General features: G+C 40.9%; 1 protein-coding gene across 1 annotated transcript in view; it reads right to left on the bottom strand.

Moving 5' to 3' along the window:
- OPN5 (opsin 5) overlaps positions 1-23,786 on the bottom strand; it is a 75,214-nt gene that overhangs the window by 28,154 nt on the left and 23,274 nt on the right. Inside the window, exons 2-5 of the mRNA XM_082347674.1 lie at positions 17,772-23,510; positions 13,833-13,952; positions 10,349-10,519; positions 6,707-7,041 (exon numbers count right to left, since the gene is read on the bottom strand). Coding sequence (XP_082203800.1) covers positions 6,707-7,041; positions 10,349-10,519; positions 13,833-13,952; positions 17,772-17,901 — 756 coding nt within the window. The 5' untranslated portion in view covers positions 17,902-23,510. The remainder of the gene's footprint in view (positions 1-6,706; positions 7,042-10,348; positions 10,520-13,832; positions 13,953-17,771; positions 23,511-23,786) is intronic.

The raw sequence follows: 23,786 nt of genomic DNA, 5'->3' as shown, positions 1-23,786 counted from the left end.
TGAAATAGATGAGGAGAGGACTGGATGTGGAAGTGAAGGCTTAAAATCAGAGCCAAAGAGATGGAATAAATTCCCCACCAATGACGAGGCTGAATCACACTCCAGAACCAGCTGGACTACTGATAACAAAGATATTTCAGTGGCTGGGATGAGATAAGGTCACAAGGAGAGAGATCACCACATCTGTGCATTGAGAGACAGGGCAGGAGTGGGTCCCGCCTGCCTACCGAGAGCGTACAGTTGGCAGGAACACAGGCAGGATCAGATTTGGTTTTTCTCTCTTGGCTCTAGCCAGCAAGTATACGGATGTGTTCCCAACTAGAGGGGAAAATGGTAATAAAAGATGGCAATGCAATGATAAATGCCAACTGTAAGACTACGACCCTCCACGTGTGGGCAGCCTGTCATTGAGTGATGTTACCAATGACAAGGAGGAAGGTGGCGAGCTGGACAACTATGACCTGCCTTCCTCGGCCCTCTGTTTCCTCATCTATATGGAAACAGGGGTAGCGATATTTCGCTTTCACACCACGTTTAAGGAATTAAGAATTAAGTAATGAAACAACTCCAAACATGTCTAGTTTGAGTTTCCTCCTTCTATTTTACCAGCAGAATGACAGCAAAGGCCAACTGTCTCAGACCCATCTTCATGCACTGATGAAAAAATTTCTGAGAGCTTCGGTGCCCTGGTTGTGATCCGACTAGGAAATATTAATTTATTTTTTTTTAAAAAAGGAGTAGGGACCTCCCTGGTGGCACAGTGGTTAAGAACCTGCCTGCCAATGACACGGGTTTGAGCCCTGGTCGGGGAAGATCCCACATGCCGCGGAGCAACTAAGCCCGTGTGCCACAACCACTGAGCCTGTGCTCTAGAGCCCGCATGCCGCAACTACTGAGCCCGAGTGCCACAACTACTGAAGCCCACGCGCCTAGAGCCCATGCCCCACAACAAGAGAAGCCACCACAATGAGAAGCCTGCGCACCGCAACGAAGACCCAACGCAGCCAAAAAATAAATTTAAAAAATTTTTTTAAAGGAGTGGAAGAAAGAGAAGAATTCTGCACTTCCCAGTTGCAATTTTCTCAAATCTTAAAATACCACTACTCCATAAACAAGCGAAAGCTGTGATTGGAAGGAGAGGCTGCAAATTAGGTCATGTCACTCTATGCATCTGTGTTTTGAGTTGTAAGCAACAGAAATGGACTTTAGCTGAGTGAGACAGAAAAGGAATGCACTGGTTAGGACAGAGCATCATTGGGAATGCTCAACTGAGAATTGGGGCCAAGCAGACAGAAGTGATACCCAAAACTATGACCTGAACTGGTTCTGATACACAAACTCCTGCTGCTGTAGCTGTGTCCTTGGGAGCAATCTCCCTGCCCTTCACCAGGTGTCACTAGTTCCTGAGACAGGCCACCATAGCTGGAGCCTAGGGTCAGAGCTGCACTCTAGCCGCAAGGGAATCTTGGAAAATCAATAACTTGTCTTTGTGTATCTTTTAAATCAAGAGGTCATCTTTGCACAGAAACATTGTTTCTCCCCTGCTGCTCCCCAGCAAGACGCAAAATGTTGACAATTTCTCAACATGGAAATTTCAGACCCGGAAAGGGTTTCAGCCGCTGTCAGCCAAAACAGATAACAAATGTCAGCTTTGTGAGATTTCTCAGTGGGCAAGTGGCAAAACTGGCACTGACCCCTAGTTTGAAATTCTTTCCTTCAACAAATACATCTGTATATGTTTGAGGCATTGTATTGGGTTCTGGGGACACAAAGTGAACAGAAAGATATGGTTGTTACCCCTGTGGGCCTTATTGACTAGTGGTAAAGACAGACATGGAACAAATAATCACGGAAGTAAGTAGGTAATTGTAAATTAACTAAACATTGTGACAAGTTCTACAAGGCCAATGTAAAAGCGGCAATGAAACATTTTAATAGGAGGACTTGAATTCAATTTGGAGAATGCTTCTCTGCAAAGTAACATTGAAGCTAAGAACAAGTAAGAAGAACCAGAGGAAAGCAATTAATAAATTGGTTCAAAAAAAAGGAATACAGTTCTGCTTTCCCACTAACTGCCCTCAGAGGCCACATGGGGGTTCTCTGAATCTGGACCCCCAATGATAAATAACATTCAATGAACAATGCTGGAGGGGAGTCTTTTGAAGGAAGCAGAGGTTTACGTTTTACGAGTTTTAAAAAGACTTCACAATCAACGTGAAAGAACAAAGCAAAACAAAATGCCTCTGCAGGTATTAAAGGGACAGAGGCCCTCAAGCTGGGGGTCAAGGGACCAGTTAACACTGATCAAGGTGATTGGGTTAACATAGCATATTCAGTTTTGTGTCATCCCAGCAATCCTGATTAAAGAAGCATCTAGCAGGTGTCGGGCCCTGGGGAGCTAGAGCAAACAGCACTTGCCCTCATGCAGCTACTATCTTGCAAAAAAGAGCCACAAAGATGTGTCATTCAGAAAAGTGGATATGCCAAGTGCTCTGGTGGCCCATAGCAGAGGGACTTCAATAAAGCAGGAGGGATTGGGAAGGTTTCCTGGTAGAAATAAGAGAAGTTAAGAGAAACCCAGGTGTCCACAGGATCTGGATACTAACTATAGGCCTGGGACATTATAGGTGAGCTATGTGTGCTGAATGAATAAATATGAAGTACCAATATGCACAGCATAGTAATATATGGAAAAATTAATGGAAACTTCTGGTATTTCCTTCCTGTTACTCCACCTTCCCCCTCATCATAGCAGCAGCAAGAGCGTCCACTGCATTGGTATGAAGGTTTTCACAAGCAGAAATGCCGAAGAAGTAAAATATTCGTTTCTCAGCTTCTGAGTTTCAAAATAGAAATTCGAAACTTACACGAGAGGAAATAGTTGAAATAGAGGGTTTCGAGTGTGACAAAAATGATTTTTGAGTATTTGCAGCCAGAGATGTGCAAGACTAGAGACATTAAGTGTACAGTGTGGACAAGTTAAAGGGATGTACGTGGATACAAGGGCCCACAGTGCGTCAAGGGCCTACAGCCCAAAGGCGAGGGAGGACATCAGAGGAGCTGGTAACTGACCTTGAGAAGCTGTCCTGAAAATACTCCACTGAACCGAGCACAGGGGGCCAGGGAAGGGGTTGGGGGAGCAATAGACTCTCAATGCATTTGCACAAGCAGACAGCTAGTGCCTCACTTCCCAGGGTGCCAGCCAAGGTCTTGACATCCACCCAATGGGTTGCCAAAAAAGGATGGGGAAGTACCTGGAATTTCCAGTGAGCCTAAAGAGGCCTTACAGCTGAAACAAGAAAGATGCAAAGTGACCCATGACAATGGATGCCTGAGGCCAGAGGAAACCTTAACTATCTCAGTAATACCAGGGTCAAGAAATGACAACAACCAAACCAGATGCCCCCACCCACTGGTCCCATGGAGTTATAAAGACCTCCCTGAACTTACACAGAGCCTAGGAAGAGGAGGAAAACCCAATTCAACTGAATTTACCCTGATTGTGTAATGTTGCTTGTTTTACAAGGTCAAACGCCGGCATAAAAATGAGATTATACTGAGTCATAGGAATACAAAGAGAAAGGGTTTTTTCTTTCCTTTTCTTTTTTGGTTTCTGTAGGGTTTTTTTGCTTTTGCACACCTCTGCAATTTCTGTAGTCTGTGAAATTTCAGCCTGCTATAAAAGTCTAGCAAAACCATTTTTTAATTAATTAGAAGGAAATTACAATGTGGAGAAAGGTTTATAGCTGGAACATCAATTTTTAAGTTGACGAGGTCAGACTGGCAAAATGCAGGCCCAGATAATAACCTACCTAGAAATAATTAGAGTACACAAAGAAATGAATTATTTGGTCCCATAATCCAATGAGGTAGCCTTTAATAAGCTTTTAGACCAGGACATTCTGAAGATAAGAAGCATCAAATGAACAAGCAAAGTGCCAATCCTGAGAGGTAGTTGAATGGAGGACAAGGCTTCTAAGACTATGAAAAGGACCCGTGAAGGTTTTTCTACTTATTTTTACTCAGTACAAAAAAAATCAAAATTAACTAGTAATTGAAAATAGTTTAAATTTAGAACAGAAAGTGCCACAATAGAAAGTTCTGTTTATTTCTCAACGTAGGTTGAATTTTGACTTAAATATTCTGCACAAATGTGAATAATTGGAAGCATTGTATGTTGAGGTTACTTTAATATAGGTTTTATATATACAAATGAAGTTAAGATGTAACATATAATATAGATATCATATATAATATAATGAGAATACATGTTAGAAGACATATATAAAGTAAAATCATACACATATATGCCTACACTTTTCCTTTAACATCGCTTTGGTTAATCTGGTCTGGGTGAGCCTGACTATTTGGTCTACACAGTGCAGGGCAAGGAGAATGATAACACATCAAGTTTGGGATTGACGTATACACACTACTATAATTAAAACAGACAACCAACAAGGACTTACTATATAGCACAGGGGACTCTGCTCAAAACTCTATAATCTAAATGGGAAAAGAATTTGAAAAAGAATAGATACATTTATATGTATCACTGAATCACTTTGCTCTATACCTGAAACTAACACAACGTTGTTAATCAACTATACCCCAATATAAAATAAAATTTTTTAATAAAAATTAAAAACAAAACAAAAAAACTGCACACCAAATTAAATGGTATATGCTGAGCTTCCCCGTGTATGTATAATGAGCTTTAGAAACTGTGACTAACGAGCTGGCCACCCTCAAGAATACACGAAGAACCAGATGCTAGGGTATTGGTAAAAGCTGGCTGTGAGTGGGCTGAGTTGAGGAATTCAACTAACAGGAGAGAGAATGATGAGTGATTGCCTCAGAGAAACGGGAGAAGGGCCTCATGGGTAGGAGGACCCAGACTCACTGCTTAAGACCAGCCAAGCGTCTCAAGGCCAGTAACCTTGGGGGATGGGAAGAGGAGAGGACATCATATGACATCTCGGCAGCTTCATGGCATGCCACACTACAGGACTGCAACTGAGATAACATACCCATGTGACAGACATCACGTGGTTCCCTGGGAATACTTCCACGAACTACTGAACACAAACACTTTTAGCTCGGTTGCATTCACCTAGTTCCTAGAACAGTACTTGGTACCGAATAGGATTTGGATGAAATGGAATCCACATTTAACTTGGATTAATTTATTGGCATTAGTTTGTTTTTTACAGCACAGACAGGAGCTAAAGGAAGAGCTAGAAATGAAGAACTTAATTCATGATCCTGAATTTATGGAAATATTTTTCCTACCTAACAGCCAATCATAAGCTAGAAGTAGATCATGATTCCTGATGCTGCATATTTGTCCAGGTAGAACGGCTCTATTTTTAGGTGATCAGTATAGATTTAGAGTGATGAAAACTTCACTCAAACTTTCTTCTACTCAAATGTGGAGTTTAGGGAGTAAAGGTCAACTGCTACCATCCAGAACCTCTAGCTCTCACTGTGCAACCAAGAGGTCCTTGCACAACATCTAAAACTCTGAAATTTGGAGAGAAAACTATTACTAGGACAAAAGTCCTGACTTAGTAGGTAGCCGCCTGTGGTCTGGAGGGAACTGTATTACTCCTGGTCCCTAAGGCCAGTGGTCTCCAGGGTAGGCTGTGAGGACACTTGAAGGTGGATATCAGTCAACATGATGGATTGGGACACCAGAAGAATGATTAGAACTTCAGTCTACATTTATTTTTTTCTTTCAAATATAAGATGGAAACTAGGGTGTGCTAATATTTAAAACACAGTTTGATGGTAAGACATGTCATTCCTATTGAGAGTATGTGCTGAAAAATATTTCCTCAATATAAGGGTGAAACGTGATGGAAGTGTAAAGACCACTGCCTTAGCCCTTACCAGAAATCCTAAAAGTTAGAAGACACATGAGGAATTATGATTTCTTTAACATCATCCATGCAGCCGATGACAGGATAACATGTTTATCTCATTGAATCCCCACCACACCCCAGAGAGATAGATGTTACTATTCCTGTTACACAAGTGAGGAAGTAGAGATTCAAAGAAGTTAAGTATCTATCTCTGGGTCACAAACCTGGCAAGTGTCGGTGATAGAATCCAAACTCTCATCCGTTTTCGAACTGTCTGCTCTTTTCCTTACACCACAATATCTGAAGAGCTGCCAACTCTGAGACTAGCATTTGCCAAGCGACTCAATGCTGCAGAAATTGCTCTTGTGTGAAGATGGGTTTCCCATAGGAAAGCAGACACGGTAAGCTCTTACTCTGTTAATAAGGAATGTCCCTAATCGTGCCCATCAAAGTCCATACAGGACAGTAAATACTGTGAGCCATTCTATGAATCATAAAAGTTATTATTCTTATTAGTGAAATAATTTTAAGAAGCAACAATATCCTATTCAATAGAAAGAAAAAGCCCCCAGTAGATCCATTGTATACATTTGGTGGATATTTAGACATGTGTGTGTGTGTGTGTGTGTGTGTGTGTGTGTGTGTGTGTGTGTGTAAATGAGAGTGAGATAGAGACAGAGGGAAGAGATACTACAAAGGTTTAAATAAATAATAACAAAGATTGTAGGGACATAAACAGTGGACATTCGAAGTTCTCCCAGTCTCCAACATTCTCTATCCTCTTTGCCCTACGAAGTTTTAATTGATTAGAAAACATGTTGGTAAATTATGACTGCAGTTACCTTGGTCAGTTTCATTTCCAGCACATGGCTGCTATGGATCCGACTGTCAAAATGAGCTACTTCTTTGGAGGAGGACTTAACCTTAGCAATGATCTTCACATAGGAGAACACGATCACAGCCGTTGGGAGCAAGAGGCAGAAGAAGAGGATGTTCAGGATGAAAATCTGGCCCCCTACTGAGGCCTGGGCCAGCCACCAGTCCAGAGTGCACGAGGTTCCGAAGGGCTCAGGTGCGTAGTCCCCCAGACCTACCAAGGGCATGGTGGTCCAGAAGGAAGCATAGGCCCAGATGACGGCCAGGCAGATGTAGGCGTGCTTTCTTTTCAGCCAAACCCCTGGAGGTGGAAGAAGAGCATTACCAGGATGTAATCTACCCTCCACCCAGATACCTCCCTTCGATAGGTCAAATTCCACATCCAAAGAGTTAATCCATTGGATTCTGGGAGAAGTGGTCAGTAACCAAAGCCGGAGGGAGAGTAGGGTGGAGGGAAGAGAGTTCCAGAGCTTGGGTGCTTTTTCCAAGAGAATAAAACTGGAAGTGATTTCACAGGGAAGGTTTTCTCTAGGCATCTGGGAGCCTTGGGAGGGGGAAGTGACAAAAGCTGGGGAGAGGTGGCAGTAAAAAAGATGAGAGGATGCTGAAGACAGTGGAGGATCTTGGGAGAACATCCGGAATGACCTTTGAGATCCTATCTAGGACAAGAGGCCAACTGGTAGAATATAAAGATGGAGCCCAAAAAAGCATGTGTTAAGGGTTTATCTAAGGTAGAGTCCTTTGCGGGAGAAATGATAAGACACTGCCTGTATCTTTAAAATACGCTTCTTCCTAAAAGCTCATGTGCCTCTCACCTAAGCACTCGTGGAGTGGGTGTTGATGCCACGGTCATGACTGTGTGGGGTGACGTTATGGGGTGACCCCACTGGGTGAGAGCAGATTTTGAATCTTCCAATGTTATTAATACGACAGTCACATTCACACAGCCATAGATGGAGAAGTGGGGAATCTAGGTAGATCATAACATGTTCTGCAAAAGAAATTCTGTGAAAATATTTCCAGTAAAACAACAACAAAAAAAATGAGTTCTGTGTTTCAGCACTAGTTTCCATTCGCCGAAAGAGAATTCCAAGAGGCAGAAACAGTGCAGTCATTTAAGGAAAGCTGTAAAGCGCTAGTGATCATTTGCAAAAGTTCAATACAACCACCTAAGACAGGTCAGCCTGACCTAGGGCTTCAGCCTGCAGGGGAAATTACCTCCATACCGGTTATTGCCTGAAACCCAAAGGGCCAGAGATATAACCCCTAACTGCCTTGATTTTTGGTAGCAGAGAAGAAATATCAAAACATGCTTAATAAAAGCCAAACGATTTCTTCAGCACAGACTCAAGGCCTGCCTCTGTTTAGTGTCACGTGAGGTCTGGGAAATCAGAAGGGCCTAATCCTTCTCATTTCTAGTATTTGACCCTCTTCATGTAACCTTTCCAGACGTCAGTGTTCTTATCAGTAAAATGGAGAAAACAAAGATATACTGCTTACAGATTTTGATACGGGTGAAATGAACAATGCCAGGCCTCCTTTGCAAACTACGAAGAACTACACTAACACAAATATTTACTCCTGTGTTTGTCTTATTTGGCGCTAACAAGAACTATAACGGATTGTTTCCTTTGTCTCTATTTTTTCAAATACACGGTACCATAAAATGCAAATTTCACGGACCCACCAGATAGGGGTAACAAATACGTAGCCACAATACCTGTCAGCTCTCAGTTATCCATTATAATGGAGAAAACACTGGCACAAATAATTATATATATTTATAGGAATGTGCATAGGCATACGTAGAAGCATTTATGGTTAGGGTTACTTAGTGAGGTGTTTTATACTTACATTCGGTTATGGTGAAAGGCTGTCAAGTACAGGAGGGAGTAGATTAGTAGATTGGTTCTGTGATGCTCCAGCAGTCAGAACTAGGACCAATGGGTGGAGGTTACTGGGAGGCAGTTTTGTCTTAATATAAGGAATAACATTGTAACAATGAGAGCAGACCAATCAGAGAATGGGCTGCCTTGTGCAGTAGTAAGCTCCTCGTCACTGGTCACTGGAACTATTCAAGAAGAGGCCAAGTGGCTGTCTGTCAGGGATGCCTTAAAACAGTTTATCACATTACATGGGAGAAAGGTCTACATGTCCCCAAGCGACCTTCTAATTCCAGCATTCCAAGACACTGTGTGGAGTGTTTAATTGTGCGACAAATCAAATGATGAAACTAGACTATCGAGAATCAACCTTAGAAGAAGCTGGAAAAAATACATAGTTTCCATAGGAATTATGCCCTGCAATGATTCTGGGGATGGACAGCGTCATCTCTTTAATTGACCCAAAGCCTAAAGTCAAGAGAATATTTAAAAAGCAGAGACATCGAGGTTTAGTATTCCTCAAATATTCCCAGGAAATTGAACTTTTTGCTTTTTTGTCTGTAAAATCTATATTTAAAATCTATTTTGATATGACCAAAAATAAGTTTATAGAAAAATATTGACTCTGAAATCATCCAGAATACTTATAATTGTATTTTTTGTATTTTATTGGAATTTTTGATTCAAGCTATTTCTATTGCAAGTTTTAAGCTGTTTAGAAAAAGAGATGCTAATTTTTTTTAAAGGTGAGCCTGGATGGTGCAGACATTGGGCCATGACCCTACCCCTGCCCTGACCCCCTGCGTGTTTTTTTTTTAATTTAGTACCGTAAACTTTTAAAACATAAAGAGAAATTCCTCCCCATTGAGAGTGTCACATCAACTTGATCCTTCCCATTTCAGGCTCCAGGCCATAGTCTGTCCCCATGGTCACAACAATCAAGCTGATTGAGATTAACAAACAAAGTAGCCGGTGGGAACCAATATTATTCCCTGGTTGCACCTGGTTCTCAGTATCAAATTTAAAGGGCCCAAATCCTTCTCTTTTGGGTTCAATAGATTTCCAGAGCCCCAAGAAGCCAAAGTACGAAAAGTTTATTTTTCACATGTAGAATCGTCCTATCATTAAAGAAAAATCTTTAGCCTCTGAAAATTTGTTTATTGCTGGCTCACCCCTGACCAGTTCTCTTAGCTACTCATCTTTCTACCTACCAAGACCACAAAAAGAATGTTGGGCGGTATTTCTGTATGTGTGTCCTTTCCTGCAGGCACGGCTCTCTAACCTGGAGGAGAATTCCTCTTCTCTGCAGTCATGGGGATCCTGAGTGCTAAAGGAGAACCGGAAACATCTTTCCATATAATTATATTTACTACTTGGGGAACCAGCTAAACATCTTGGACCCAACATCCTTTCAATGTATAAAATGCATTCTTTTGCTTGTATGGCATAACACGGTAAAAGCTTACACACTTTATACAGAAAAATGATACTTTTAAAAGCATCATAGCCAAACACCAGACATTCCTATAAAAGTAGTATTTAAAGAAACCTACATTGACACAGGTTCAAATCTTTAAACATAGGTTAGAACAAGATACGCTATAAGTAGAAATACTCCTGGTCTCTGAGGTTATTCATAATCCTTATTACCTCTGGGTAAAACATGTACCGCTTTGACAATCCACCTAGATTTGACTATCAGGGAATAGAAACCTTCCTACTTACCATACGATAAATAGCAGATTTTCAAGTATCGGTCCAGGCTGACAGCAGTCATAGTGATAAGACTTCCACAGCCAAAGAAAAATCCAGCCCATCCGTACCAGCGGCAGCCAATCCAGCCAAACACCCAGCGGTGACAGAAGCAAGAGATGATGGTGAACGGTTTGCCTACAACTAGAGTGCCAAGCAACTTGTCAAGGGAAGTTCCCTTCAGTTAAAATTTACCTCGCCTACCTCAACTCGCTGTTGAGTTTTATCCCATGCAGACAACAGAGAGCTATTTTCGGAAATGTTAGGTCCAGTTTGTTTACAGCCAGACCCAGATTTCTGGGATTTAAACTATTTATTCCTTCAGGCTTCATCAGTTCGTTTTGTTTGTTTGTTTTTTACTTTCTAGAAAGTAATCTTCTACTTTAATTCATGCCCTGCACCCGCCTTATCCAGCTGTGCGTTCAATCTTCCCCCTCTTTGAAGGAAATGGCTGAGGAAGCTTTCCAAAATCTGTATCTGATCCATCTATCAAAAGAGGGTTCCCCAACCTTAATGCATTAGAAGAACCAAGTAACTGACATTGGCAGCCTGCAGGTGCCAGCCTGCCCCACCCCTCTCAGGTGTGCCCCGTACCTGGTACACTGTTAGTTCAGTCAATTAACACATATTTATTGGGTGCTTTTCTAAGTTAGACACACATCGCCTCTAGTGGTCTACACAGCTGGTCTCATACTCCACCTGGCTAGACTGGGCACCCTCATATCAGAACTTCCCAGTCCTATTGGGTCTACACCCCACTGTCAGTGAGGAAACCCAGTGTAAAAGAATTACTTTTTTGTTTAACAAATGAACTATTCAGTGCCCATTATGCAACAAGGTGCCAGAGGACAAAGTGGAGATTAAGATTAACAGATTCATTTTTAATAGATAGAGGGGGCAAAAGAAACAAATAATTTGTAATATAAGATACAATATGATGGAATGATGGGTCATGATGAGTTCTGGGAAGAAAAATGAAGCAGAGGAAGGAAACAGACAGAAATGGTTGTTTTATGTCAGGAGATCAGGGAAGACCTCTCTGCGCACGTGATGTTTAGGTAGATGCTAAATCAGTGGTTGAGAACTCGAGCAAACATCTAGAGGGAAAATATTCTAGGCAGGGGAGACAGCAAACTCAGAGCTTGAATTGAGTGTCTGCTGGGTGGGTGCTATAAGACAGCAAAAAAGACAATTGAATGTGACTCCGATGGAGCGAAATTTGTGTCTGTTGTGCCTGGGATCCATCAGCAAAAGGTATTTTAGGCTTCTTTCTGGAGTGGAGCTTTTGATGAACCTATGGGATGGCATCTAGAACCTTCGGGATGCCAAAGGGTTTTGATGAACCTCTTGGAAAGGTCTCTCCCTCCTCCACTAGGTAGAATGGTTCTAAACCCAGCTGCACATTAAAATCACTGGAGGAGTTTTGTTTTGTTTTGCTTTGCTTTGCTTAATTTTAAATACCAGTGTCCAGAGCTCCAACCCCCAGATAATCTGATTTAATTTATCTGACTTCATTTATCTGGCTGGGCCATTACAATATATTGTTTTTAGCTCCCCAGGTGATTCTAATACATATACATGATTGAGAGCCATTGATATTTATACAATAAATATTAGTTGTATAGATGAAATACATCTGGTCTCTAGGATGTGTTTCTTCAAGGTGCTTATAATGGAATATAGTGAAACAAGAAAAAAATTAAAAAGACATAAAAATTTTTAAGGTTTACTGGAAGGAAAAAATGTATTTAAGAGATAACCAGAGGTTGCAAAAAATGATCTGAGTTGATCAGAGAAAACTAACCCATGGCAGAAAATGTTTTCTGGTGAATTACTCTAAAGATATATACAGAGTAATGAGGTGGTTTATGCAATTCTACAGCAGACTTGCTTGGTTGAAAGCATTTTCAATGTATCTGACCAATTATGGACATTTTTATTCAAGCCTAGTCTAATTCAGCCTTAAGCATCAGTCGGCTATAAGCGAAGGACGTGACTGAAATGGCAGGTTTCATTCAAGCATTTTACGTTCAGTACCAGTGAGAGAACCACTAGGGGGCAGCATGGTGAGCTGACCGGAGAGCCATCATTCATGTTGCGACACCGCCATCGTGTGGCCAAAACGAAAATGGCAGTCACTTTGCAGCCTCGCAAATTCTCTGAGGCGTATCTCGACTATTTTCACAGAAAGGGGCCGGATATGTCACTTTCCTCTTAATGTGCATGTGTATTTCCCAAAAGAGGTCATGATATTTCAGTCTGTCCATACTGAGTAAAGTCTTCCCAAATAACCAAGATCATCCAAACTCAGTGAGAGGGCAGCACATCCATTGCTGTGTAATAAACAGTGACTCAGTAAGTAGACACATCACCAAGCCTTGTTTTCAGAGATTGGCAGTGGCAGAAAAATCCACTTATGAAGAGAGAAACAAATACCGGGAAACATTTTAGAAGGGATACTTTGGATGAGACCCTGCTAAAAGATTTCCAGTGGAAAGACGAGTTGATGTGTGCTATTCAAACTCAATTTCCCTAATTCTAGTAACTTAAAACCATACACCATGTAGCAGAAAGTGGGGATCCAGAGACATATTTGAGTGTATCTAGGCAACCCTGGAATTTTATAGATGAATGTAAAGGGAAGTGACTGACCCAAAATTGTTCATATTTGTAAAAATGAATTACAGTTAAAGAGAAATTTTATTCCAATTCCTCCTTGCTGGTTACCAGAGAGGCCAAAGAAGCAAGAAATAAACCAGTGGTTCAAAATTTTGGCTGCACAATAAATTTACCTGGAAATTCTAATTTTAAATAACCTGATGCTCAGGTAACATTCTCAACTAAATAAAAGCAAAATTTCTGGGTATGAAACCCAGCCGTGAGTTGTTTTTGTTTTTGTTTTTAAGTTCCCCAAGTGACTTTTTTGTGCAGCCAAGGTCAAGAACCACTGAACTAGAAGCTTCCTATACTTGCAGTCAGTCCCTAAGCCACACTTAAATATGTCATTACAAGGGCAACCCTTCCCCCTTCCTTGGCTCACCTTTCTGACCCATCATTTACCCTTAAGACCTTACCCCCTTGATGTTTACTTTAACAGATTTCCCTAAGGGAGTGAGGGATGTAACAGAGCTCAAAACAGTGATCTAAATCCTGTCTGTAAGTTTCTGTTTTCTGAATCATTTAGCCCACTATACTGTGAGGTATCCAAAGTCTCACATATCATTTCAAATTGTATCCTCAGCATCTAACATGCCCAGCACATGGAATGGACTCCATCTATGTTAAATGGATGATCTCTTTAGCCAAACAACTCTCTGCTGACTTACCACAAACACTGTAAAGATGATTTGTGAAAGGAGGAGCAAAAGAAGCTGGGGGTAGGGTGATCTGTGAGCCAGTGAGGACTTTGTAACGGGGCATTCAAACCCCCAAAGAAGAAATGGCATGGCTGCGTTACCTGAAATCCCCAGATCACAGATTGCTAAATTGATAGTCATTATTTCCGCAGGTTTCAGCTTCTTTTTTCGTCTAGAAGACATATAAAGGACATACCCATTTCCAAATGTGGACAGAATCCCTACAAGGAAAAATATAAATTTCCATCGTTAAAACTAGGATTTAGAGTTCACTCAGATATGAAACACTTCTCAATTTCAAAAAATGGACACCATAGATTTAGAGGGTAGCGACAGGATTCTAAATAAAAATCTAAGTTAAGAAGATGAAATAAAAAGCATGAGTTGTGAGTGACAGGCGAGGGATGGTTTACCTCCAAAGGGATAGGAGTCAGGGATTGTCAAACGGCACTTACCCAGAAAAAGAACCACTAATTTCCCAGTGAAGCTCAGTAGGGTGTGGGAATCCCCATGGTCAGTTCTTGGACTAATCCCCAGGATGGAGCATCTCCTCAGCCATTTTTAGAGTATTGGCTTTATAGAACTCCTCCCCTCTGATGAGAAGGGTTAACCCCTTGGCTATCGCTAAATTCTGAAGACGAAGTGACCCAAACCAAATGAGGCGCTTTCACTCTTCTTGTGGACTCCTGAGGGGGGACCAGCATTCAGGAGAAGCAGAGGCCAGATTAGGCTGGCGTGACCCCCTGCAAGGACAAGGTCATCTCCTGGAGACACATCCTGGGCTTTTTTGCATCCTGAGGACATGGACGCTGGATATCTGCCACTGCTACTGGACTCGGTATGAAGGGGAAGTGGGTGACAATTGATAACATGGACTCTCCCACTCCCACCAAAGGGAGAGAAAGTGGCCGTCAACCCACCAACCTACCAACAATGATATAAATGTGTTCCCACTTTTTTATATCCTTTTATTAATGACTGGCTTTGACATTACAATGATACTGTTCAAAAGTTCTTACAAACCCAGTTTAAATCCAAAAAGACCCAATCCCTACTGACTTTAGTTAAGAAAAGAATACACCTACTTCCATAGCTTAACATGTAGAGTAGATTTCTTCAGGAATTCTTGCTTCATAGTGTAGCTGTGTATAAATGAGAATCTGGTACAGCTGCCTTTAGTAGTAAGGAATAAGGAGAGTATTAACAGGAGAAACCCAGATTTTTCTATCTTAACTTCTACTTCTCCACCACAATTCATTTGGGGGGGCAAGGGGGAAAAAATGTGTGTTTCAGCTGATGGTATGAAACCACCGGGCACTAACTGCATTGTGCTCTTAGGAATTTCTGAATCCCAGGAGTCAGTGCTGCCTCGTGGTCTATTAAAACCTCTTTAGCTTTCTTAAGACAGAGGAGGAAAAAAATAGAAGAGGTGGTGGAGATTCTAAAGCAACTAAAATGAAACCCATGTCGCATTAAAGGAAACCAGCTAACAAGGCACACTGGGAAACTAAAATGTGAAAACATGGCTAGAAAAATTATAAACACATGCCTTCTACTTCGTGTCCAAAAAGATGAAAAAAACAGTAATTATGCATATGCATTTGATACACAAAGCTCATTTAAACATCCTTTGTCTTTTTACTTCTCTTTTGAGAATATTGATTTTCTTGTTTTTCCTTTCTCAAATTATCTTTACTAATGATTCATAAGGCTTTACCCAGTGCCCAAAGCTTATCAAAAAATAGTCAACTCTCTGCGAGCTGCATGTTGATTATTCCCACAGGCAATCTCCCGTAGGGGAGTATCAGGAGAATGCAAACTTATTGTTAATGAGAGTTAAAGGAAAAGAAGATTAAGAAGGTAAAAGCTAAAGTGAGGGGGACATTTTTTGATGACCAAAATCCTGACTCTTTCTATGAATACAAAAAATTTAAATCTCGTATATAGACCGTTAATGAACTACGTATTTCTAGTAAAGAGTAGAGGATGGAAATGGGTCTCTAGTTTATTTCTCCTCTATTTCAAACTCAGATTATCTTTTCACCTTCCAGTTTTCCCTAAGACTTCTAGTATTTAACAAAGCTCACCAAGAATGTCATTCCACTCTGGTTCCTTAAAAGGAATCTGGGCACATCCCCAGGAGGGAGGGAACCAGACACAGCACCAAGCCCAAGACTGGGTCGAGGATGAGTCCAGCCCCCACCAGCTGACCCTGGCCTCCTCCTGAATGAACGACTGCTCTGGAACATACGTTTGGCTCCACCCCCGACTCCCTGAGTGATCTGAGGCTCCCTTTGTTCCGGGACTCTTTTCGGACCCCTTTATCTGGTGCCTCTTCAGCACTCCCATTTGACTATGATTGTAGATTTTCCTTCCACCCCTTAATCGTCCTCCCTATTTTGTGTCATCTGGAGAAATCTGTCAGGTTACAGATGCTACTTTGTAATTCATTCCTTGCAATTGATTGCGACAAATTCAATTTATAAGATGTCTATTTTTCTGTCTTTTCTGATCATTGAAAGTACTTATGTTTAATAAAAATGCAATGTGGATTTTACTACCAGGTAGTCCCTGTGCGGGGAGAGAGTAGTTTGCCCATTTTGTTCACTTCTGTATTCCCAGCAACTTAAACAGTGGCAAATAGGCACTCAATATATATTTGTGTTTGAAAGGACAGGGAGGTCCCTTGATAAGAAACAGAATTTAAATCAGTACCATAATAACGAATAACAAACCAAGGACCCAGGGAATCCCTTTGCAGTGGAATTTCTGATTCAATTTCATCAATTCCTTTTGCCTCAAGCACTGACCATAGAGGGGTCTCCAGACTTTTCTAATGAGTTTGGCTAATTTCAGGAGGTTAAATGAAAGTCTTAGCCAGTAATAAGTAGATGAGAAAGAGAGAGAGAGAAGGAGGGGGAGAGAAAGAGAGAAGGAGAGAGAGAAAGCTTGACCCAACAACTGAAAAGATTAAAGGCAGACACACCTAAAGACATAACCCACCTGCACACTGGTTACCCAAATTTAAAACAACGATTTTAAATGTAAGAAAAGTATTGTGGTTGAATCCAATTACCTAGAGTAGTGCTGTCCAATAGAAATGTAATGGAAACCAGAAATGTGAGCCACGTATGTATTTAAATTTTTTCTGGTCGTCATATTAAACAAAGTAAAAAATTACTAAATTAATTTTGAGAATATATTTATTTAACCTAATAGGCCCAAAATGTTATAGGTTAGACATGTAGTCGATAGTTTAAAATTATTAATGAGCTATTTTACATTATTTTTTCTGGTCCTATGTTTTCAGTATCTGGTGTCTATTTATACTACAGCACATCTCAATTTGGAAAAGTCACAGTTCAAGGACTCAGGAGCCACACGTGGCCACCACATTGGATACCAGAGTCTGGAAGCAGATGTCCCATGTTGTGAATCAGGCACGAAAACTTTTGACCCTGAAACTGACTTCCATTTATTATTCATACATTTTTTTCAACTCTCATCAAAATCACTTAGTGATGCTATCACGGTGGGACTTGACTTCAGGTGAAGTAAACGCAGTGTATCCATCCTGACTACAGCATTGGGACAGAGTTCTCTCCATTGTGAAAAGCAGAGGCTAAACTAGATGAGTTCTAAGGTCCATTCTGAGACTATACTCTTATCCTTATATCAAAAGTATGTTTCAAAAAGTAAAAGCATTCTATTTAAATAAGAGCTCATTATCATTAATTTTGTCATTCGGTAGACAAGCCTACTATCAAAGCAACCAAAATGAAATATAGTCTCAAGATAAATTATTTTGCTGTAAAACTTCTTTGGATTGTCGAGGGAATATTTATCCCTAACAATAAAGATAATAGAGTCGTTTCTATGAAACATGTATGAATTCTGTGGTGCCACCCCTTCTTCCTGCTTCCTCCCGCTCTCCGTCTCAAAATATCCACTTAAGTGTTGGAATCTTTGTGCAAAATTAACGTAGCAGCCCATGAATTTTCTAGATGCAGCCTTTGCACTGAAAAGGCAAGGAAACTTACCAATGATTGTTAAGTAAAAGCCAGCCACTAAATCCGCTTCCCAGGAAAGTTTGGAAGCAAAGGGATCCCCCTCCCGAAGGTAGTACGGCAGGCGCTCATCCAGGGCCGGAGCCGTGTGGTTCAAAGCCATGCCCTCCTCCAGCGCCAGGGTCTGAAAGGCAGATACGTGGAGGTCACAGCAGAACTGAAGAAGCCAACCTGACCCATCTCATAACCACGCCCCCTGCTTTAAAATGAAAAGCACGTTCCCGGAGTCATGCTTGAGTCTCTAATTAATAACTGGTGAACACTTGAACGTTTTTCTTCCATGATCCAAATATGTCAATATTCAATTCTTCAGTGTGTAGATTAGCCAAGCCTATGATTTCTCATTTTTTTTTTTTTGGCCACGCTGGATCTTAGCTCCCCGACCGATCGAACCTGTGCCCCCTGCAGCGGAAGCATCTAGTCTTAACCACTGGACAGTCAAGGATGTCCTTTATCTCATTTTTTTTATCATGGCACCCCCTTCGTGCCACCTCACACCTCCCTTGGGTGAATAACAAGTTGAAAGCCAAACCCCACCCATTTTCCTGCTCCTCGCAATTTTTGTAAAGGTCTGAGCTAAGAGAAGATGTATGGAGATAAATACATTGATGAGAGATTTCATCAATATTTTAAAATATTACAAATGTATAAAATATTTTTAATTTGCCAGAATATGGTGTTTTTTTCAATTATCCAAATTGCCCAGAAGAGCATCTCTGTCAGTTATATGTCCAGTGAGCGTCAGAGTTTTTCTAAAAGAAAAAATAGTCATTAGTTATTAGAGCATTGAGTACAAAGGAACATATAATCTTCACTAAATGAGGTTAAGAACTAGGAGATTGTTAAGAATATCTTGAAATGTTGGGCCATTTGGAAATGAGCTCCGGGCTTCCCTGGTGGCACAGTGGTTAAGAATCCGCCTGCGAATGCAGGGGACACGGGTTCGAGCCCTGGTCCGGGAAGATCCCACATGCGGCGGAGCAACTAGGCCCGTGAGCCACAACTACTGAGCCTGCGCATCTGGAGCCTGTGCTCCGCAACAAGAGAGGCCGCGACAGTGAGAGGCCCGCGCACCGCGATGAAGAGTGGCCCCCACTTGCCGCAACTAGAGAAAGCCCTCGCACAGAAACGAAGACCCAACACAGCCAAAAATAAATAAATAAATAAATTTAAAAACAAACAAACAAAAAAGAAATGAGCTCCATCTTGGATGTAACTCACAAGGCTCATCCACGGGCCGATTTGGGTTTCAAGTTTCTTAAAGCAGAAAGCAACTCCATTATTTCCCACCACCCCCCTTCAAGTCCATTCTCTAAATCTATTGTTTGCTGTAGAAATACTGCGTAACAGTACAAATGCTTCTTTGAAGAATCTAATATTTCAGGGAAGGTGCCAGAGGGTTGCAAGAGAAGCATCCCATCTAAAAGTGGAGCATAAAATAAATGACTGCTCCAGATCCCCCCCTGCATCTATGATTCTACACAAACATATAGAATAAACCTTTTGGAGGAAATTATATGTGATTAGTCACGTTATTCATGTTAGCATAATCCTTCAAGCAATAAAATGTACTCTAGAGCCCTCACATTTGCTAGTTAATGATCTTTTTGACCATGAATAATGCTTCTTAAAACTGTTCTCGTAACAGCTTATCGTAGAAAAATCTACAAACATCCCCACTCCTCATCACCCATAAAAGTTTTAAGTATTTTTTGAGTTACGAGGATTCACCCAAAAAATTTTTTTCTATGATTTCACCATAAAAATTAAGAGGTAACTTGAGGTATAGCCAGACCCAAGGCCTCCTGTCTAAACTGAATGGACTTTCAAATGGCTATTTAGCAGATATGGAAAAGAGAATGGTAAAGCATCACCTCCTAAGATGAAATAAACACCATCAGTTAGTATCAAGGATGACAGTCTAATTCTGTTCAACTTTATCCAGTCTTAGAATTATCTTCAAAAAATGGTAGGCAACAAATTTTCCCTCTGACCTGCTAAATTGTCACTGGTTTAGGGCAGGAGTTAGCAAAAAGCATGGGCATTGTAAGTAGGTAATTTCTTATACAAAGGGTCTGAAAGTGTTCTGCCCAAAATGAGCTTCCCCACTGGGCTTCTCTGGCCTCTGAAACTTTTACCATTTTTTGCCTGAAGGCTTTATCGCCCCCAAATTTATTTCTAGGTATATATTATCTGAGAACATAAGATGTGAATCTGTCAGCACCCATGAAAACTTTAACATTGAGGAGTTTATGAAATGAGTTACCTGGTACTCTGCAACAGCCAGTGGAGCTGAAAATAATGGGATACAGGTAACATCAATTAGGACACAGAGGAGGAGGGTGGAAACATTGTAACCCATGGAGATCCTTGAAAGAACCTGGAAGGCCATGAAATATCCAGAAAGTTAACAAAGAAGCACCCAAGAGCTAGGGAAAGGTGGTCAAAAGAAAGAAGAACAGCAAGAATTGAAAACATTCAACCTCTAGAAGTAAAATTTCTCAGCATTAAGCCTGATACAAGGTAAGCAAGGAAATTTTTTAAATTTCACAAGTCTGATGGATGGCTTATCCAGGTCTTTGTCAAGTGGGTTGACAACTTTGTCAGGTTGGCCCATTTTTACTACTGTCTTCAAGGTTACCCACAATAAGCCTAGAAGAGAAAGGGTCTGTGGTTAGATTCACTTTGACGTCAACTCCATAAATTTGTGCCCCTTGCTAAGCTGCAGTTTTATGGGGAGAGGCCAACAACTCAGGACCAAACTTCCTTGCACCTCAACTCTGAAGACCAGCCAGCCGGGGCCCATGATCGTGAGCAGGAAGACCATTACTAAAGACCAGGGGGTGGAGTTTTCTTTGTCTTCTTTGCTCTAGTCTCTCTCCTGTCCTCTTCAACCTCAGGCTCTGCCTTTCCCATTGGAGAACGATGGTGCCTCACACCATCACCCCCACCCCATCCTTTCATGTCAAATTCTTCTCTAAAAAATGGACTTGCTACATTTTGTTGACATAGGAAGATGCTCACAATATATTTGGTGGGAAAAAAACTATCAGAGTTAGGAAACATTTTTTAAGAGAAAAACAGTGTAGAGAAATATATAGAAAGATTTATGTCAAGGGGTTAAAATTTTTCATTATAAATCGTGATAGTCTAGTTATTATGTATAGTGATGTTAAGAGTTATTTTTTCTTTACTTTTTATTTGGGGGCACTCGGTGATATATCCATTTTCTAATTATGTAGCAAGGGTATATTACTTTTATAATATTTATCATCTGTATTTTAATAAAGGAGTTGTTACCGATTATTTATAACATTAGTGAAAATTTTACACCCATCCATTCATTCATTCGTATAAGTATTTACAGACTACAAGTTATGTGGCAGACCTCTGCTGAGTTCCTGAGTTCCTTCCCTTGGGGCTTTGCCACTAATGGGGTGCCTCACAGGAGCTGAGTTAGGAGATTTTTCTGCAAAAGACTCTACTCATAGCCCTGAAATCTCACCACACATGGAGCAGGTCACATCTGTGCCCTGAATCGTGCACCAAGCACTGCCTTAGATGTGTGTCAGACACAGGTCGGGGACCCAGGTGACACCTTGGGAATTTTCTCCCCCATTCTTGAGTCTCTTCTTGTTCACCGAGTGTTGTGTAAATTCAATAAGCATAAACTGTGCTCTTCATGACAGTGTTTTACTGTGTCAGCAGCTGCCGGGGCTTAATGTGCATCAAGCGGTAATCATACTGATACTAATATGTTGTAAAAGAGATCTGTATCTTAGTGAAGCGATTTGGATGATTTTGGCATATATAAGGATATAGTATTTTTCTTTTATATATAAAAATGGAACCTGCAAGAGTTTCAACAAAGTGGCAATCAAGAAAAAAAAATAATTTGGGAGCCCAAATACCCGCAATCCAGGTCTCCAGAGAGGTAACCTTTATCTGTTAGTTAGTGCTAATGAGATCCTTGCCTTCTCTACAGGGGAAATGTTCACAGCCACAAAGAAAACTAGTGCTCAGCTGAGGTTGGCTGTCAAACAGAAATGCGCATTAACACCCTTCAGGTTTTTCCGCTGTGGTTCAATATGATGCTAGAGAAGAAAATAAAAGTCATTTTTTTTTTACCCACTTAACAAGACAGGAAACATGGGGAGGAAGAGAGGGCTGGAAGGAAAGAGAGAGGAAGTGAAGGAGGGAAAAAGGAAGGAAAGAATATTTTCTGCTGCAGAACCAAGCCAGCAAGAGAGCAATCAATTCAACTCAGTAGCTTCTAAGCCCTGTAAAAAGGGGCTGAACTGTCTGTTGAGAATAATAATCTTCGAGTCAATTTATTCCTAAGCAATTCTGCTTGAAGCAAATTGACAAGTCTAAGGCGTTGGGAGGATTGTAAGCAAGAGAGGTCTGCTTTAATATTGTCTTAAATTGTTCGTGATAATTTTTTTAAGTGTCAACTGTCACATAACTCCTATTTCAACCAGCTCTCCTTTTCTGAACTTCTGAGTAATGAGTTTCAAATTAATTTTTCCCACATTCTCTCCGAACCACTTTTCCTAGGCAAAAAAGATGAGGTACAAATTTCATATAATAATTACTATTTTAATTCCCAGCCCTCAGTACTTTTCACTCCTAGAACAAGGGCCCGAGCACCCACCCCAATTCACCTACCAGACAATACTGCCCACCTCTGGCATGGAACACCTTTTCCTCTTTCTCTCCCAGGGGTCTTCCTGTACCATATACCTTAGGATCCTTTCCTAAGGAAGCAATCAAATAGCCCAAACATCTGCAGATCATCAAGGTAGCACCTAGCCTAGAGATTGCCTCAAGAACATATGGGAAAATGCAAACCCCAGAGATGATGCTGGAACCTCAGGATCCCTACCAGCATCATGACAGAACACCAGACCTGCAAACCCTTCTCAAGTTGGAAATATATATATTTTTTTATTCAAACAGAAAGTCTGAAACATTTATATTAACATATTTCCATACAAATAACCCAAAGAAAGTTTAGTATTAGTTGTTTTGTTTGTTTGTTTGTTTGTTTTTTTATACTGCAGGTTCTTATTAGTCATCAATTTTATACACATCAGTGTATACATGTCAATCCCAATCGCCCAATTCAGCACACCACCATCCCCACCCCACCGCGGTTTTCCCCCCTTGGTGTCCATACTCAAGTTGGAAATATTTTTGTCTGCAACCTCACGGTCGATATTTCATTGTCTCCCCCTGCCCTCAAATTCTAGTGTAAAAAGAAACTTGGGCAAAATAAAATAACTTTGAAAAAAGGGTACGAAATGCCCTACTTCCTTCCCCAATTCACTTCCTGCGGGGTCTGAGCTCCTCCATCTCTTCAGATCAGATCGTGTTAGCTGTGATTCCTAGTTATGAGGTCGCCCTCAGTAATAATAATGGCCAACATGAAGCACGTGCAGAATCTTCAACAACTGAGTCTATTCATTCCTTTGAGAAGGAATAAACCATACCACATGAGGTTTTAAAAAAAACTGGGAGGAACAAACCGGCTAGACACACAGTTACTTTGGCAGGAAACTCAGAGTACCTCAGACAGATCCGAAACTGCAATTTTACAGTCTCTCATTGTTCTACTGCTGGGTGCCTTCTTGTTTTATTCCTGATCTGAAATTCTGTTTCTGCCATGCCTTTTAAGCATAAGTTGATAAGCATTAGTTGATAGATTTCACCCTAAACTCAACAGGAGGAAAAAAAATCCAATTTGCTTCATCAATTACACAGTGGCATTCAGAATAAAGATTCAGACAGAATCTTCAGAAAAATTCAGCTCTAACTTGGTCCTAGTTCTTACAATCACACAGAAGAGGGGGAAATCCCCTAAACGTGAATTAAGGACTGCTGTCTCTGTGCCCCATGAATCATGCCTTGGCAATCGTCGTCATACCCTTTAAGTGACCATTCAACTCAAAGTTCTATTTTCCCGACAATCATCTTAGAATTTGTTGT

This window comes from Balaenoptera borealis, assembly GCF_965194805.1.
Source record: "Balaenoptera borealis genome assembly, chromosome: 12".
Taxonomy (NCBI): Eukaryota; Metazoa; Chordata; class Mammalia; order Artiodactyla; family Balaenopteridae; genus Balaenoptera; species Balaenoptera borealis.
Note: the sequence above shows the minus strand (reverse complement) of the source record. Positions and strands in the feature narration are given on the sequence as shown.